At 39.7% G+C, this 19649-nt stretch overlaps 1 protein-coding gene and 1 long non-coding RNA gene across 2 annotated transcripts; both read right to left on the bottom strand.

Moving 5' to 3' along the window:
- Positions 1-458: 458 nt before the first annotated feature.
- LOC117246491 (interferon-induced very large GTPase 1-like) lies at positions 459-8741 on the bottom strand. The gene is made up of 6 exons (XM_078166045.1): positions 8601-8741; positions 8261-8338; positions 8043-8121; positions 7680-7943; positions 7102-7362; positions 459-5292 (listed from the first exon to the last, which is right to left on the bottom strand). The coding sequence occupies exons 2-6, from the start codon at positions 8300-8302 to the stop codon at positions 596-598; spliced, it is 5343 nt and encodes a 1780-aa protein (XP_078022171.1). The 5' UTR covers positions 8303-8338; positions 8601-8741; the 3' UTR covers positions 459-595.
- Positions 8742-18472: 9731 nt separating this feature from the next.
- LOC144462249 (uncharacterized) lies at positions 18473-19181 on the bottom strand. The gene is made up of 2 exons (XR_013490586.1): positions 18657-19181; positions 18473-18594 (listed from the first exon to the last, which is right to left on the bottom strand). It is a non-coding gene; the product is annotated as an uncharacterized LOC144462249 (long non-coding RNA).
- Between the last annotated feature and the right edge of the window lie 468 nt (positions 19182-19649).

The raw sequence follows: 19649 nt of genomic DNA, 5'->3' as shown, positions 1-19649 counted from the left end.
AATTAATCAATAAAATAAGCCAGTAAAGCAAGACAAAAACTGTCTCATGTATAACCCACATCTTGACATCTTTTAATACAGTGAAAAAGTAAATATTTAGCATCAGATGCTTTACAGAAATGAAAGCAAATTGATTCTAACTTTTTCTTTTAAACAACTGCATATCATACCTAATCAGATTTTTTTTAAAAAGACAATACCACATAAAGTTGTAAATATTTGACATCAGATACTTCACGGAAACAAAATGATCAATAAAAGATTACATACGCCATTTGTACCTCTTGGCATTTACATTCTAATGATATTCATCTGTCACACAAAATCATGAATTCAAACTCAAATTTAATCAAACTGGAAACGTTAGTATGTGTCCTAAAGTATCAAACAGTATTTAAAAGTATTCTCATAAACATAAACATAGAACTATTATATTTGTAAGCTGCAGCTGCAAATAGCTTTGTATCTTATAGACAACATGTTAATATTTGTGCTCTAAGTCATATTAAACAAGTAAAATGTAAATATCCATGTAATGATAGTGAATGCATGTTAGTAGGATGTGCACCTCTATAACCACAAAGCTTGTAGTCTCTCACCTGATATAAAAGCGTTCTCTGAGGCTTGCTTCTGCCTGCTTACGTGTGATACATTTCCAAGAAGCAGGTATGCTAGCAGGGTTTGCATTATATGCTACAGCAAACTTATCGTTGAACCTTACCAGTACATATTTCCAGTAGTCTGATGCCTGAAGGCTTACGTCTGGAACAATTTTCCAGTCAGGAAAAATATCTTTGTAACGTTTGAAAGGGTGCCAAATTCCATTTGTGGCACTGCAGCAAAAATGACTGTCACTGATCACAGAGTAAGAGCATATGTCAGTACCACATGTCCCACGCCACCTGACTTCACCCAGAGCCTGTGGCCGATGTAGTGACGTCCAGTGCTCAGTGTGGTCTTTTCCTCCTGCCTCACAAGGTGCTTTGCAGAATGGACACTGTTTAACACATCCAATCAGTCTGGTGAAAAGCTCGTTCTGAGGATTCACATGAAGTTGTTTTAGTTTTGTTTGGATGTTTGTTTCTTTAAACTTCTCTGTAAGAGCCTCTGCCATGTCCTTCAGACAGTCGGTGAGCCAGTGAGCAAACTGTTCCGGGTTGGTATTGTTCAGGATCATGAAAGCACCAAGAGCATCCTGGGAAATGACCAGTTTATCACCAAGTTCCTGACAGACATCTTCAACAAATTTTCTTAAGTTGCCACTCTTTTTGGTTTTAGCTTTGTTGATAGCATTAGTTATGTTCCTCATGCTAAACTGGAGATTTCGATACTCAAACTCAAACATGATAGACCCTTTTAAGAAGCGTTCTACTATTTGGTCGAGGATCCATTTCTTTACATAATACTCATATGAGTCAATGTAGCTCAGATAGCTTTCAAAGTCATCCTTTGTGAGCAAATCCAGTAAAAGTGAATACTGGAGGTATATTCGTGTGCTGAACTGCTGGCTTGTCATCATTTCACCAATGATATCAGGACCCAAGGAACGCTTGACAAAGTCTTCAACTGCAGGCTTCAGGCAGCAGTTTGTGAATTCTTCTGCCTTCTTCTGGCACTGGTCTCGTTCATGGAACAAGTCTTTAAAATCAGTGCAAAACCTTTCTTTGTTTCGATTCAGACATCTGTAGGGATCATTCTCATGTATGAAATCTTCGTGCATGATCTGAAACTGTCTGGCTGCATCTCCACAGATGTGCTGTTTCAGAGAAATTTCAAACTCAATCTCTGTCTTCACTTCCTTATTGTTTTGCAGCTTCTCGTCAATCATGTGGAGGATCTCCTGAATGTAAGTGTCATGGTAATTGCTTTTTCTTTCCACTTTTCCAGTGACATACTGTTTGCAATCTGCTATGATACTGTCAGCCATTTGCTGTACAGCCTTTATGTGATCTTCAGTGTTGAAGAACTTGGTGATTCTGTGTTTCAACTGCTTGAAGAATCCTTCTGCAGTATATCTGAAAGGAACAAGTCCACATTCTGACAGGGTTTTTTTACTGAGCAATTGACAGACATGACTTCCCTTACGTCTTAGATTTTCTCTCAGGTAGTGGTACACACTTGCAAAGACATCTGCAGGCTTTTGCTTAGAGAAGGAGAGTTCCTTCACCATTCTGTTCCACATCTTATCAAATTCTTTGTCCAACTCTTTGCCTGTCATCTCTACATTTTTTCCCCGACATTGTTCAATCAATGCACACACTCTCTCCTCTAATTCTTTTGCGTGGTTCTCCTCGATTTTATCAAGTTCTGCCATTCCCTGTCTGATGTCAGCTGTTGCTGTGAGTTGATTAAACACAGAGCTCTCCATTTCTCGTCGAAGGGTCTTTGCACTGTTTGCAAAGTCTTCTCTGTATCCTTCAACAAGATAGACGTGACCCTCTGTTTGCTTGAAGTACTGTGACAAATTGTCAAGAAGCTTTGTCTCCCATTTCATCAGCACTGTGCACGCTTCACTTTTCAAACAAGTGAGAAATTCTCTCATGTCAGCTATCTCAGATTCCACAGCAAATTTGCCAAAATTGGAAATTCTTGTCTCAGCATTTGTAACCCATGTGTACATTTCTTTTTTGAATTCCCATTCCCATTTGTTGAATTCTGTGCACAGCCTCACGTATGCATCAGCCACCAGACTGTTTCTGAAGCTGAAGATGAAGTTTTCATGCTTTACTGCATTCCACAGGTTTTTCATCCACTCTGTAAACTCCAAGATATTATTAGCAGATGACTCACAACGTCCCAAAATTTGGATTACATTTTTCTTGAGCTCATATACAGCTTCGCTGTACCCTGCATTGACTGGTGCCATTGGTGGGTTTCCATTCCAGAGTCCAGGAATGTACCAGTTCCCAGTGTCTGGACTGTACTCCATCACATCAGTGAAGCTCATGTTCTCCTCTTTCTTTTCCATTTTGGCTGCTGCCTGGGTCATCTCATTTAACTGCTGCAAGAGCAGTTTCCTGTCTCGTAAGTTCTTCTCATGAGCTGAAACATCCGACACATTCTGGTGGACAAACTGACATTTGGGCTTTTTACCCACCTCTGTCATCCTGAGAAAAGCATGCACAACTATTTGTAGGATGTCTTTCATTTCAGTTGAATTCTCCATTCCGATATTGATGATGGTGATATCACTCAGCCCCACAACAAGTGTTGCAAGCTCATTGTCGTGCTCATGGCTATTATCCAGTTGTGCGAGCTCTGGTGACTTTAAGCCCTCAGTGTCAATGATCACCATGAAGTCACAGTTGAGGACTTTTTGAACATCTTCATTGATTCTGATGAGCAACATAAAGGCACCTCGAGTGCATCGCCCACTGCTGACTGCAAACTGCACTCCAAACATGGTGTTGAGGAGAGTAGACTTTCCTGTGCTCTGAACTCCAAGAACTGTGACCACCAGTATCTTGTTCTTAGGAGACACCAAGCCATTGAGCTGAGAGAGGACGTCACTCACCCATCTGAGAGGTATGTTGGAGGCATCTCCATCTACAAGCTCAAGGGGAAATCCATCAAGTAACAATTCTGCACATAGTTTGGGCAGATGTTGAAACTGTTTTCGTGATGGGTGTGTTTCTGGAAGAGACAGTGAAGCCTCATAGATCTGACCCATTTCACGGAAGAAGTGTTCAGTCCCCAGTGAGCTGTTGGAGAGTTGTCTGTCAATTTCTTTGATCTCCTCTTTGTTCTCAGAATTTTTGCATTTCTTTTTGTACTGATCTCGGAGGCCAGACAGTTTTTCTCGAGACAGGTTATCAAGGTTCATTCGCATCCATTTCAGGAAATAGCACCTCTCTATCCCTGGTCTTGTTATTGCGTTGATAAAACACGTCATTGCATTTGACATGTCACAAGTGTTCTGTTTTTTCCTAAGTTTTGTTTTCTGTACCTCAAGGTCACTTTTGTACTTTTCTACGTTCTCAGACCCAATATTTCGGAGCCGAAATTGTTCCTTCTCCAAGCGAGTCAGTTCCTTCCATATTTGGCCTTGCAGGGGTAGCTGAGTGTCTTTGCATTTAAGGATGTCTTGAATTTCTGCAGTTATGGCATCTGCATTTTTCTTGGCACTCTGGCACTCTGAAGAGTCTTCATCAACCAAGATTCCCAGTTCATGGGCAATGTCAGCCATCTGCTCAATTTGCATCTTCATCTTTGAGTTCTCAACTACTTTGCTGACTGTTTTCCTCAGATTTTTAACAAAGTCTGCATCATTCATCTGCTTAGTCTTTAAAAGGATGTTGCTGTTGTTCAAGCCCAACTTGGTTGCCACCTTCTTTACAGCATCAACACTGAAGTGCTTACTTTGATGGTTACCTACCAAAAAGATCTGTGCCTTGTGGCGTTGGTTGGTGAGCAGCTCACACTCAGAGTCCAAATTGTCAAAGAACACAAAAACTGCTGCTGATGTCTGACACAAAAAAGAAAATTGTGTTTCAAACGAGGCAATGTCTCCACGAAGGTTAGCTACAGCTACTGGCTCACTGAAAATATCCATGTTTTTGTTCCCACAAGGAAGGTACCAAGTCATTTCAACCAGTCCATTGGATATTCTCCTTGGACTGTCACCACACTCCATGTTATTGTCACCACACTCCATGTTACAGTGAACAAATGTATCATGGTACTGCTGAGAATTGCTCAGAAGCTTATTGAGGATCTCTGACTTGGACAGGGAGCACTCACCCAGTCTCACAAAAGATATCATTGGAAGTTCAGAGAGAACAATTCTTTGTTCAATGAAGCCTTTGGACTCTGAAAGTGACTGAGGTCTGTACTTTTTAACGATGTCTCTCATGGCCCAAAGCATGAGTGTGCACTGCTTTGTGTCACAATTGGGAAGCAACAGAGGCACAGAAAACTGACACATAGACATTTTGAGTGCCATTTCCTGTTGTACAAAAGCATCAGACCACAGAAAGAGAGCAGTGATTATGTCAAGGGGGTTTAACATGTCACCTGAATTTGTGCTGCTGACCAGATTATCAAGATCTAACTCTGTATTCATGGACTGATCACTACAGTTTGACTCACATGCAGATGTACATTTCATATTCCTAGCTGTCACATTAACCATCATTAGTTTCTTCAGAAAAACACATCGAAGATCTGAATTACACTTGGCAGGTTCATCAGTAATGGTCCTCTCGTCAATCTGAAGTACTGTGCTCAGGGATAGCTTCTTTTTGTCCTGGTACTCCAGTCCCAAATCCTCCAAAAAACTCTGTAGTTGTGTCTCTATAGACATAAAAAACAATTAATATTAAGCTCATGATGGTTTTTTTTTTTTCAATATTTTATTTCATTTTGCCCTTACATAGTTTACACCTCACTAATACTGAAGCAGTCTAATAAAACAGCTGTTCTTTTGAGTAGTGTTGACTCAACATTCTGGTCCTTTTGAGGGCTTTATTTTGTGGTGCTGTTGAATTGCATAGTCTCATACTGACAGGTGCTTCTGATACTTTGTCCACACCATTTATATCTATGAGGTCAGACTATTACAAAGAAACTATAATGCAGTACAGGTAAACACCATAAATACTGTACATCCTCCAATATGCCCATGAAGTTGAATTGACATCTTTTAAAAACACTTTTAAGAAATACTAAACATTATAATCTCAATGTTGTATTATTAGACTGCAATAGTTTTAGCTAGTTGCACCTAATAAACTGGCAACTGAGACTTGAGTAAATGGATTTGCAATGTAGAAATAATTTAGATTTATAAACACTATCAAAATCTAATGGGCAGACTGCCGCTGGATTGTCAGTAAAGGACTGGAAATACGTGGAAAAGGTCATCCTGTGCTTCAAAATGTTGCAGATTCATGAAAATGCTGACTTGTTAACCATATCAAAAGATTATGAATATAAAACATAAAGGTATAGTCGGTTTTAAGATGTCATTAGGTATTAGTGTACTTGCACTATTGCTGGCCAAAAAAATTCACTAATTCTTTTGTACCGATTCTTTTGCAAGTTTGATTCATACCAGATCTACACTGTTACATACAGCCTCACACTTGAAAGGTGACATTATGCAAAATGCACTTTTTCATGGCTTTTCAACATTGGTATGTGTCCCTGGTGTGTTGAGAGATGGAGCATGACCTATTAGATTATGTCCCTGCACACTGACCCTGAAAGGTGTCAGTGATTCATGAGGATTGACCACTGTCTGGTCACATGGGTGTGAGGAAAACCCTGGATTAAATAAGTAGACTAGACCTGTGGCTGAGTATTAGAAGAGACATAGTGGGGAAGCAGGGAAGGTCACCTTTGCATTAGTTGCATGTTGAGCAGGAGCCATTTGCTCACACTATGATAGATTGTGCACGCCAATTTCCTCCTCCATTTTTATTTAATAGCTTAGTTAAGTTATAGGTCAATAGGGCATGTGATGCAATAGGTCAAACTGATTAACATTTTATTAAGAGCACCATCTGCTGGACCACAAGGCAAACTACTTTAAACTCTTGCAGTTACAGACTGTACATTTTGATTACATTTCAGTCATATACAGTTTGAATATATTTTTTTCTCGAAATTCTAGATTAAGTTTGGATTATGAAAATAAAAAGGGACAGCCCCAGAGTCTACTTCTAGTGCTTGGAGTTCAGCCCTTGTTCTGGCAGCTCAGGAAGAGAGAGAGGAAAGATTTTGTTTTGACTGATACTGATGCTGTTCCTATTCCTCATCTTGAGGATCACATAGATCAAGTTCTTTCCAAGTACTGCTTGCCACAGCCTTGTCACAAGTAGGAATTCATATGAATTTTTACAAGTTACCAGGTAGGCTGAGGCCATGTCCTCCTAGGTTTTTTTGGGAAAAGCCAACATTAGCTTTTGTCAATGCCCAACATCCACTGGTTATTAAAACGCAGAGTGTTTTATTACTTTCATTTATATCTCTTTTATTTGAATAGTCTTTTGGAAACTTCTGCAGAGTTGTGGTAGTAATGTGTATAATGCTCCAAAGTCTGTGGTTTTATTAGAAAATTAATTCTTCTTTTTTATTGACATTATGATTTCTGTTACTTACTTGTGGTAGCAGCTGTTACAGCTGGCTTGCTTCGTCTTCCATTCCTAAGTTGTGCAGAAACCTGCAGGGAGTAACACACCCCTGGCTTCAGGTTGCTGAAAGTCTGGTTGTTTGCGTCTGTTGTCAACACTTGTTCAGTTTCTCCCTCGCTGCAACAGGTCACAGTGTAGCTCTCCACTTCACCAGCAGGTGGGTCCCAACTCAGAGACACTGACTCACTGCTTATCTGGTCAACTGTAATGTTTGCAGGAGGGCTGGGCTCTGTGGGAACATCACAGTAGTTTCACTTATACTTTGGAATTCAAGTTCAGTCAGTGCTTTTCTGTATTTTAAAGTGGTGTTTAACTGCCAGGTTAAAGAGGTGTGGTAAAAGATAAAGCCACATATAATCAGGTCATGCACTTGTGGAAATACAAATTATTACCACATCTTCAGTCTACTGACCTTTATAACCAAATAAGAGCATACCTCAGTGTAAGAAATACATTTATATAGGTTATGAGACCAAAGACCATTCAGACAATACTTTCTATCTTTTTTGTTTGTTTGTTTTTTACTGATTTGTTTTACAGATTTACCTGTGAAGACAGATAGCGAGGTTGCTTTGCTTTGATTTCCATTATCAGCAATCCTTATGATGCTGAAAGTATACTCAGTCCCAGGATTCAGTCCCTCAACCGTCACAGTGCTGGAGTCCTCTCTGATCAAACTGCCTGTCTGTGTGTCACAGGAGTAATCTATTTGCAGTTTATACCTAACAGAGGTCTCAGTGAGTGAAAAGCCAAGAGAAACAGTCTCCTGGTCAGCACTGAGAACTGTTACATCTCCTGGTGGAGGAACGTCTGTCACAAGAGAAGAGAGGTACATCTCAGTATCTCAACATTACAACATGTAAGCCTATTTCGTTATAAATCAGATCAGTTTTTGACGGTCACACATACAGTCAGACTGTGATGTTGGTAAAGTAATCTTTCCGTCCTCATAGTATGACTCAGGGTAATCTGGGGCATCGTAGAACTCCTTCATTATTTAAAAAAAAAAAACAGTTTAAAAGTGAAATGAATCAATTTATAATCCCATTCAATAGCTTCAAGGAGAAATATTTGGCTTGTAATTTTATTGTTATTTAAGTTTAAGGTTGTAAAAACGAGCTGTTTACCTCTTCATCAGAGTTATCCATTGTAGGTACACTCTCAGCCATCCCACACTTGCTCCAGATTATTCAAACTGCTTCTTACTGAAAGTTATAGAAATGAACCCTGTTATCAACATCTTCTCCAACAGTTATCCATATTAGACATGAATCACACAGCTAAGTGTACTCTGCAAACTGTCAGACTACAATATAGAATAAAACAACTACTGTAATGGGCACACTAATGGAGCTGTTAAAAATAGATAAAACACACTGAGTCACGCTTCTGTTTTATGGAAAGCCTGATATTTTTGCCGGACTTCAAATGAGGGAAACAATCCTTGACAAAGAGATTGTTGCTTACCTTTGTTGGAGTCATCTGTCCATGGTAAAAGTACTGTTCTGTTCTTTTATCCATGAATTTGTAGTAATTGTTTGTGCAGTATTCTGTTATAGGTTAAGTAGCTTTTGTCCTGAGGACAGAGCTCTGAACACGCCCTGACAATGCACTAGCCTACTGCCTACTTTTATTCTGCCGTGTGAAGTTACTTTCACTTTTGATTCCCAGAAACAGTTAACGGTTATGTGGTTTCCAGTAAAACAAAACTTATTTGTCTTGTCAGGAGGTGGTGAGGGGACGGTGGATTGAAAGGGCTGATTTGTGTAAAACTTTGATTTGTTGTGAACTAGTGGTACAAAGTATTAGAAATGGCTATCAGAAATAATTACTTATTATTGAAAATAATTATTAATTATATAGATGCCAAATAAAGCCAAATAATCAACTCAGTCTCATAAAATATGCTAAAATATCAATTTGGCACTCTGATTAATAATTAAAATAATAAATAAAGCTGCAAACAACAATGTACTTCAGCTAGAGGTGGTGAAGCCACTAACACTGATGATACCCCATTAGCCTCACCAGTGCTGGGCATTAGCGTTACTACAAGTAGCGAAGTTGCTAACTTAACCGCGTTTCTCAGTAGCGTGGTGGTAACGTCACAACTTTCTATCATTTCAATTCGCCATGATACTGAGGATAGGTAATGTGACTGACGCCAGCGCCACACCAAGGCAGGTAGACGACGAGGGAAGCACTTCCGCATGACATCACATACTGAACCTTCAGTTGATTCTGCTTGCTGCTTCGCTATTGGCTTTTCTTAGCAAGACCCGCCCTACTCTGCCTCTGATTGGCTACATTGCACCACTTAACGTGTCTCTGACTTGTTGCCCACAGACTGTATTCAGTGGATTTGCGGTGGACACTGGAGAAATACACACACAAGGGCTGAGAAAAGAGACAGAGACAGAGACAGAGAGCAGTGTTAAGTAGGAAGAGAGGGGGCAGACATTTGCAGGACATGTTCATGTTCTAATGTCCCCCCAAAAAACTTTTTAATATAGGTCTGTTTTTTTTATTGCTTATATGACTGTCTTTTATTTATTATGGTTTTATTGACTGAAAAATATATTTTGGAATCCTGTTTTTGAATTACTGACAGAGCCAGATAGCTGACTGAAAGAGGCCAAGACAGAGAAATGCATTAAGTAGGAAGAGGAGAGAGAAAGAGAGAGAGCAATAGGCCGACTGATGATGTCATGTTATTGGAGGACACGTTCAAATAAAAGAAAGAAAAGAAGACAATTTTAATTTAACTTTATTATTTTATAGTAAGTTAGTGGTGTGTAAAAAAAAAAATCTTCATGAATAGAGCCTGTACGCTACAGTCCATACATTGACAGATGACAAAAAACATTGTGATACTGGAGAAAACAAAAACAGATACAGGGGATTACACCCACCTCTCTGGCCAGACAGGAGAGACTGGGAGTGGAGTCTGGGCATAAACACGTCTTACACATTCAAACATTGGAGGCCTTCACAGTCAGGTAATAAAACTATTGTGACAGATTTTAAAAACTAGTGATTAAGACATAAATGACCTAGTTACACTTCCTCAGGTCAGACCAATAAACTAAACTCTGAATGTGTTTTGTTGAAGCATAATCTAAATCCAAAAATGTTAGATTTTGGTTTGAACCTGCTTTAGAATGATGGACAGATACACACCTACACACCAACTATTAATAAAGGTTTAAATATGGTTTTGCGTATTATATAATATTCCTAACATTGAACCACAATATAGATTGTGTTTAGTTTGACATTAGTTATGAGATAGTGAGAGGTCTTCGTGGGTCTACGATAAAGTAGCTCACTCAGCCTTTATGTCACAGCACCACCACTCCCTTTTTGTACATATTTATATGAGCATTGTTGGTTGGAGGGAGCCTGAGATATAAGACCTTTGTTGCCATGACTGCTTAACTGTATGGTGGTGCATATGACAGTAAAGTATTTGAACTTTACCACCTCTTCTTTTATTATTCCCAGAAACAGTAAATGATAAGGCTATGTAGTTTCCAGTAAAATGTAACATATTTGTCTGGTCAGAGAGTGGTGGTGGAACAGTGGGTCAAAATATTTTATTTGTCAAATAACAACAAAATTAATGATATTTCTATCAGCCTTAGTTATACTTTGTGTTAACTATGAATATCCAGATTTTAGCATACTAACTAATGAACTTAGAAATACTGTTCACATTTTAATTGCTATACATCATCGTGTTAAGCCCAGTTTAGACCAGAGATTTGTGATACGATGAGTTGAAACAGACAACTACTTGCAATACGCCGTTTTGCAACATTCTAAAAACCTCCCGGTTCACACCAGTGCAACTAGATAAGACGGCGTATCATCTACATGCAACAACTCTCTGTACTTCTGTACTGATTTTCAGCTTCACAGGATTATTTCTTGACGGAATATAATTTGTATCTTCTTAAAATATGAATGAGGATAATTTTACTGAGATACTGGCTACAGTTGCATTTGTGGTAGTGATGAAAGGGTGAAAAAACATAAATAAAACCAGCACCAGATGGACTGTATTCATAATAAATATGCCGTGCTAATGTTAATAACCAGCACCAATTAATCAGTGAGAATGTGTGTGTGTGTGTGTGGTGGGGGCATGAGCACATACAGTGAGCAGCAGCAGTGACCCACCGCCTGACACCTGCACATCGTGAGGAAACAGCGCTCTGCATGGACAGAGCACCTGCCGCAGCAAGCCAACACACTGTCTGCGGTTGTTTTCACTTGACTAGCAGACTTCACCACAAGCTGATAGGCTGTTGAAACAGGTCATGTGCTTTACATTCTAAAACTAGCTGCCGGCGATTTGACCAGCTGAGTTGCAGGTGACACCATCAGCTGGCTTGAGTCTAGCTCAGACCGGCCGGTTTACGCTGCTGCAACTTTTCTCTGCAAGGTTCTAAAACGGTTGCGTCATGTCGCGAATCTTTGGTCTGCCCTGGGCTTTAGTCATTGTGTCACTGAGTTTGACTTTATTTGCACAGGTTAAAATAAAACAACGATCAAAACTTTGCAACTAAACAGGGAGGATTTTAAGAAGCTTTGGTACGTACTTAACACGGGCTCTCTGTGGTGGTGTGTCACAGTGTCTGCCCCACTTGTGCATATTGCTGCTCAATCTGTCCCTGTGTCTCTCCTCTCATGCCACATTCGCTACTCCCCTGATTCTTTCATTGCCATTTTCCATCCATCCATCCATCAGATGAAAACTTTAGTTTGGATTTAGAATTACTCCGATCCCTTGTATTGTTGACCAGGTGTAGTCACTGTGCAGGTAAAAAGACTTTTCAACTTGCTATTTCTTTTTTTGTTCAACTCTATTTAAGGCAGAACTCACTTTAATTCCCAGTTCAAACTGCATACACGAGTGTTGGAAAGGCCACATTGATACTTATTCTGTCACTGCTGTATAAAAATATCAGTCTTTGATGCAGTATTGACGTGAATAACTACTTATGAAGCTTGACATAACGTTTTTGTCTTCCACCTTGCTGTAGGTCTCAGGTTTTCGCTTGTTTTACTGTATCAGCAGTGATAAAAATAAAAACACACATGTAACCCAAAAACATTATTAAATATTAATAATAAAATTAAAAGCAAAAGATTTTTCAATATGGTGTTAGGACCACTGGACTCTGCAGAACTTCAACTCTAACCTGGACATGTAAGTTCAGACGTCTTCAAACTGGCCACTGTGGCCTCCTTTGTTCATCAGACAAAGAAAAGTCATGTGAAGTGTGAAGTTATGCCCATGGATCCAGTTTTCCAATGATATTGGTCACTGTGGCATGTGTCCCTGTGATGTCACCAGTCCAACAAACCTCAGCTTCTTTGCTTAAAGCAGCTGTGCGGAACTTTTTACCATTAATAAAACTGTCCCTAGTTCGTATCTCACAGAAATACGTGAAATGACCACGACCTCTTAACACCGCATTACGTGGTGGCAGCACGTAATGGGTTGAAATTACGTGCTGCCACCACGAAAACAATGCCAATGTAAAGTCAATTAGGGTCCTCTCCTGTGGTGGACACACGGATTCCCTGATTCAATCACGTCACGTCAACCTCGTTTTCCTCAATGATATCTTTAACATTCCTGTATACACACAAAAACGCGGAAGTGTTCTTGATATTAAAACGGCAAATATATTCCTCTGTTATAATTTCCCACCAATAATAATAATAATGATAATAACGTGATAGTTCGGCTGTTCTAGATATTTGTTATAGCCTATTCAAATATTCAATCACAAAAACGCCGTTTCTAGAGAACTTGCTAAAATATCTGAAATGAACCATCATGCCTACTTTTTCTTAACATATTTCATCTACAGTACAGGCCAAAAGTTTGGACACACCTTCTCATTCAATGCGTTTTCTTTATTTTCATGACTATTTACATTGTAGATTCTAACTGAAGGCATCAAAACTATGAATGAACACATGTGGAGTTATGTACTTAACAAAAAAAGCTGAAATAACTGAAAACATGTTTTATATTCTAGTTTCTTCAAAATAGCCACCCTTTGCTCTGATTACTGCTTTGCACACTCTTGGCACTCTCTCCATGAGCTTCAAGAGGTAGTCACCTGAAATGGTTTTCCAACAGTCTTGAAGGAGTTCCCAGAGGTGTTTAGCACTTGTTGGCCCCTTTGCCTTCACTCTGCGGTCCAGCTCACCCCAAACCATCTCGATTGGGTTCAGGTCCGGTGTCTGTGGAGGCCAGGTCATCTGCCGCAGCACTCCATCACTCTCCTTCTTGGTCAAATAGCCCTTACACAGCCTGGAGGTGTGTTTGGGGTCATTGTCCTGTTAAAAAATAAATGATCGTCCAACTAAAGGCAAACCGGATGGGATGGCATGTCGCTGCAGGATGCTGTGGTAGCCATGCTGGTTCAGTGTGCCTTCAATTTTGAATAAATCCCCAACAGTGTCACCAGCAAAACACCCCCACACCATCACACCTCCTCCTCCATGCTTCACAGTGGGAACCAGGCATGTGGAATCCATCCGTTCACCTTTTCTGCGTCTCACAAAGACACGTTGGTTGGAACCAAAGATCTCAAATTTGGACTCATCAGACCAAAGCACAGATTTCCACTGGTCTAATGTCCATTCCTTGTGTTTCTTGGCCCAAACAAATCTCTTCTGCTTGTTGCCTCTCCTTAGCAGTGGTTTCCTAGCAGCTATTTGACCATGAAGGCCTGATTGGCGCAGTCTCCTCTTAACAGTTGTTCTAGAGATGGGTCTGCTGCTAGAACTCTGTGTGGCATTCATCTGGTCTCTGATCTGAGCTGCTGTTAACTTGCCATTTCTGAGGCTGGTGACTCGGATGAACTTATCCTCAGAAGCAGAGGTGACTCTTGGTCTTCCTTTCCTGGGTCGGTCCTCATGTGTGCCAGTTTCGTTGTAGCGCTTGATGTTTTTTGCGACTCCACTTGGGGACACATTTAAAGTTTTTGCAATTTTCCGGACTGACTGACCTTCATTTCTTAAAGTAATGATGGCCACTCGTTTTTCTTTAGTTAGCTGATTGGTTCTTGCCATAATATGAATTTTAACAGTTGTCCAATAGGGCTGTCGGCTGTGTATTAACCTGACTTCTGCACAACACAACTGATGGTCCCAACCCCATTGATAAAGCAAGAAATTCCACTAATTAACCCTGATAAGGCACACCTGTGAAGTGGAAACCATTTCAGGTGACTACCTCTTGAAGCTCATGGAGAGAATGCCAAGAGTGTGCAAAGCAGTAATCAGAGCAAAGGGTGGCTATTTTGAAGAAACTAGAATATAAAACATGTTTTCAGTTATTTCACCTTTTTTTGTTAAGTACATAACTCCACGTGTTCATTCATAGTTTTGATGCCTTCAGTGAGAATCTACAATGTAAATAGTCATGAAAATAAAGAAAACGCATTGAATGAGAAGGTGTGTCCAAACTTTTGGCCTGTACTGTACGTGCAGTGTCATTACTAGTTCAGCTTTACTAGACATTTGATATATTCAGTAGATGTATCTTTTTACGACCCTGTTTTACAACAAGCCGCAAAAAACCTACCTTCCCAAAAACGCCATTTTTAGAGTACTATCTAAAATAACTACGATTAGCCAACATCCTTGCTTTTTTTCTTAACATAGTTCATCTAGATGCAGTGTAATAACTACTTCGGCTTTACTATATATTAGATTTATTCAGTAGATCTATCTTTTTACAACCCTATTTAGAGCCCTACTTTGCAAATCAGAAGAACTACAACTATGTTGCTGATATGTATCAAACTGCATGGCGCGGTCCCAGGGAATTGTAGTTTTTTAAAAATCTAAGTGTTTTTCCCAGATTTGGAAGTTGTAAATACTGAATTGAGAGTACACTGTGGACTTTAAGGGGATGGTAAACACATTTGTGAAATCAGATTTTAAATATCTAATTTCTAAATGGGTGAAAATTAATTTTATCCATATTTTATCCATATCTGACAACACCCTCAGTTGTTGACTACACTCACATGATAGCTGAGGTCAAGAGCTCTCTATAACAGTTGGTCCCATGTCTGTACCCCCTTTAGTTGCTGAGTTATAAGCCCTCAAACATGCACTGAGGTCAAGGTTCAAAGGTCAATGGCTGAAAGCAGGAGCCATGTAGAATCATCATACTGACATATGTTACTCTCCAGGTTGAGACCTTTCCAATGATGTATTTGGTTTAGCTCTACGACAAAGTTTAGATTTTTTCATTTTTTGGACACAAGCCATGCCAGGTGTAGTTTCAGAGAGCACTTTGAAGGCCCAGTGTATAAAATGAGTTTTGTTTGTTTCTTTGCTTGTTTTTTTCTTTTTTACTGTAGAGAGTTACTAAAATGAGTCATCCTCAGACAATACAATACTACTAAAAAGTAAAACCAATAATAACAATAATGAAATAAGCAAAAATAGTATTAAAATCATATTGAAATTTTAAAATCTATTTACAGAGTGGAATGGTAGCCTAATAGATAACTTAGATACTATTTATTATTGTTTAGATACTATTTAGCCTATTATTGTATTTACTTTTAGCATGTTCTACTTTTGAGTAATTTCCGAGAAGTTATGATAAAAAAAAATAAAAAATTACAGACTATAGGAGACAACCTCTTCAATGTCTCACGTCAATTAATTAACACTATTTATAATGCCTTCTTTATTTTTTTTGCTGCTGTCTCCAGTTGAGAGTGGTGATTTGCTAAATACATTCTACAATAATAATTAGATTAACATTTGGTCTATAATATTGTTGGCTATATTACGCATTTTAATAAAAAAAAACGGAAGAATAAAAGAAATAAACATCGAAATAATTACTTTTTTTATTGATACTCCTCTCTGACACACACACACACACACACACACACACACACATTGAACACGCGATTGAATGAATGAATGAATGAATGAATGAATGAACATTGGAAGTGGTTCAGCCACAGTCCCGCCGGCTGGCGTGGTCACATTGAGATTACATTTGTTTTTTATTACTAACAAAATGTTTTATATTGACCGTATGAATGGTTTCGTTTTCAAATAAATATTTGGAAATGAAAATATGCTTTGGTGTACTTTTACAGAGTTTTGCAATATGTATATAGCCTACCTGTATCAAAATGTATAATTTTCAGCAGCGGTTTGTGTGACAGCTGCCACGGTCGGAGGTATAACCAGTGGGGCAGCCCCTGGTTCTGTGGGTCTGGCTTGGGGTCCGCTCTCCCCTGGTGGAGTGGAGGGTGGCCGGGTTGCCAGGGGCAGACGGCTCCATGTGATGGTGTTTCCTCTCTGGTTCTTCCGTGCTCAGCCTTATTTTTATCTTCTTATTTATTTATTTATTAGTGGCGTTTGGATTCAGTTACGGCAGACGGATGGCAATCTGAAATGGAATGAAGCCCACAGACGGCGGAGAGCAGCTACAAAACAGTAGTGGAACGCGCCCCATCCGCCCACAGCACAATGCTCTTAAAGCCCCATGCTATCAAAAGCTGGCAAAATACATTTATTTTATTTTATGGCCTTGACATTAACCTGTCATATTGTTGAGTTATCAAGGACACTTCCGCGTTTTTGTGTGTATACAGAGGAAAACGAGGTTGACGTGACGTGATTGAATCAAGGAATCCGTGTGTCCACCACAGGAGAGGATCCTAATTGACTTTACATTGGCATTGTTTTCGTGGTGGCAGCACGTAATTTCAACCCATTACGTGCTGCCACCACGTAATGCGGTGTTAATAGGTCGTGGTCATTTCACGTATTTCTGTGAGATCAGGTTGTTCGTATCACCCCACCCCCCACATAAAGGAATACTCTGACGATTTGGGAGTTATGCCCTTTCTCTATCATTTTCATATTGAGAAAACGTGATCGGTATCTTTTTTGTGTCTGTACATCCAGTGGCTGGGTCTAAGCGGTTAGCATTGCGCTTATAGGGGGTCAGTACGTCCTACGCTGTGATCCGCGGAGGGATACACCGGTGAGTAGGCACAGACATAGCTTGTAAACAAAACTCAGCTGTTTATTTAGCCTAGCAATATCGCCGGACTATAGTGGCTGCAATGGACGACTTTGAACGCGATTTTGAAGAGTTTCTTGTAGCGGACACAGATCCAGAGCCATGCCTGTTTGAGCCGGAGCATACAGATGAGGAACTCCATGTGTTGGATGCTGAGCAGGCGAGAAGAGAGGCTGAATCCTCCGCTCCCATTTTGCTGCACAGAATGGGACTCGGTGCTACCATCGTTGTGGAGATATATCATCAGGAGGAAAAGCGCCGCAGAGAGTGCATCACAAGGAGTGAAAACTTTGCAGCAATCACTAATCCTGGCGTGACTGAAACTTTTTTCATGTTCCTAAGATGAACTGGAAAAAACGCCCCAGGCCTGCAGGAGCTGATGGACAGCTTTCAGTCGAGTGAGTAATATCGTCTGTGTCGTCTCTTTGTGAGTGACCTAGCGTACCTGTCCCAGAGCCAGCTGCAGCTGTTGCTCACCGGTGTATCCCTCCGCGCAAGATGTACTGACCCCCTACAAGCGCCAAGATATCCATCATGTTGTCTCAATATGAAAATGATAGAGAAAGGGCATAACTCCCAAACCGTCGGAGTATTCTTTTCACATAATAATGCGGACTCAGCAGATGACTTGTTAACTGTTTATTCCTCCTTACACCGAACATACACGGCTGCTTCTCATTGTTTCCAGTAGCACAACAACGGTTACTACATTACCCAGAATAACTTGAGGCTCACACTACTACGGTAGCCTTAGTAACTCAAAATACACCACAGATTAGATCAGAACAGAAACACGACAGGAGAATTTACTGAGTAATTTTGCTGTTTCCACTAATTACTTGGAGTGACCTGACGTTAGTTAATCCTCTCACTCTCCAAAACAAATGCATGCGGTAATTGCCGGCTGCAGTCGGAATTTTACGACATCAGGCTGTGGGTGTCATACCGCTTTGACCAAAGGGGCGCTATAATCAACGAAAACGAAAAGTTCCGCACAGCTGCTTTAATCTTTCTTTTTCTTTTTGTCTGATGGGTTTCTGAGGGTAATTTAACAGAATTGTTATCTAGCTGGAATATTCAGTACTCACCTCCAGTGCTTGTTGGCAAATTGACACTAGATAACAGTTTTATCTATGGCATGCTATCAACTCATATGAGAACAAGATGCTGTTTTTTTTATCAGAGTGATATTCACAGTTTGTAACAGCCAAGAATGGTGAAAGGTTTCAAATACAGGACGCCAGAATTGAGACATGTACAGAAATCAATTTATTATGAGTAAAAATCAAAGGTGGAAGATTTTACAATAGGACCCATTTACAGCTTTTATTACATGGATGACAGTTCCCCACAGATCTGACTGAGGAACTGTCATCCATGTAATAAAAGCTGTAAATGGATGACAGTTCCCCACAGATCTGACTGAGGACATTAAGTGGGCTAAGAGTAACACTGACACTCTGTCATATATACATTTTGACACCACCACATTTAGACTGAATGATTGTATCCTCCATTAAAGTAAATATGTGGCATCAGATAATTCACAGAAACAAAAGCATTCTAAATTTGAGATAACATAGATTTTAAAAAGTTAATATTTGGCACCGGATACTTAAAGTAGTTCTATATCACAATTTCTACATTCAGAACATTAATATAGAACTAAACAACTGTTTGCTCAGTAAAGATATAGTGGAGTCGTGGCCTCCTGAGCAGATAATATAGTAACACTACCTCTGTGTGTTTTATAATCCAAGCTTCTCTGTTCTTTGTTGTGGTAACTAGTCCGGCTGCCCGTGCATGTCAATGCATGTGATTCCCTGTGTGTATCCCACTGGCTAGCTAATCGCTGGCATTATGCACTGCGTGTATATGGAGGTTACCACGAGTAACTCCATCTCAACCCATGGTGGTGGCACAGCATTGTTGCAGAAGCATAACTCCCACCCTCTGAAACGTTAGCTCTGCCAACACTGTTACCTTGTTGGCACTGTTTGCACTGTTAGCTGCTAGCAGCTGGCTCAGCCACCTAAATATTGAGAGCCATATGCAGACAATCCTGGCCCAAACTCTGAATCATAAATATGCTCTGCATAACATATAGAGCTATTTAAATCTAAATAAAAACATACATTACAAATGTTAAATTAATCAATAAAATAAGCCAGTAAAGCAAGACAAAAACTGTCTCACGTATAACCCACATCTTGACATCTTTTAATACAGTGAAAAAGTAAATATTTAGCATCAGATGCTTTACAGAAATGAAAGCAAATTGATTCTAACTTTTTCTTTTAAACAACTGCATATCATACCTAATCAGATTTTTTTTAAAAAGACAATACCACATAAAGTTGTAAATATTTGACATCAGATACTTCACGGAAACAAAATGATCAATAAAAGATTACATACGCCAT

The sequence above is a fragment of the Epinephelus lanceolatus genome, unplaced genomic scaffold (genome assembly GCF_041903045.1).
Source record: "Epinephelus lanceolatus isolate andai-2023 unplaced genomic scaffold, ASM4190304v1 scaffold31, whole genome shotgun sequence".
NCBI classification, from domain to species: Eukaryota; Metazoa; Chordata; class Actinopteri; order Perciformes; family Serranidae; genus Epinephelus; species Epinephelus lanceolatus.
The sequence above is the reverse complement of the archived record's forward strand: the minus strand, read 5'-3'. Positions and strand labels throughout refer to the sequence as shown.

What these genes read in the sequence shown, in the direction of transcription:
- LOC117246491 (XM_078166045.1), bottom strand. Translation starts at nt 8,302, where the DNA reads ATGGCTGAGAGTGTACCTACAATGGATAACTCTGATGAAGAG. An exon ending in TGGATAACTCTGATGAAGAG is followed by an intron (nt 8,122 to 8,260) that starts GTAAACAGCTCG and finishes TAAATAATGAAG; the next exon opens with GAGTTCTACGATGCCCCAGA. An exon ending in TGTAACAGCTGCTACCACAA is followed by an intron (nt 5,293 to 7,101) that starts GTAAGTAACAGA and finishes TTATGTCTATAG; the next exon opens with AGACACAACTACAGAGTTTT.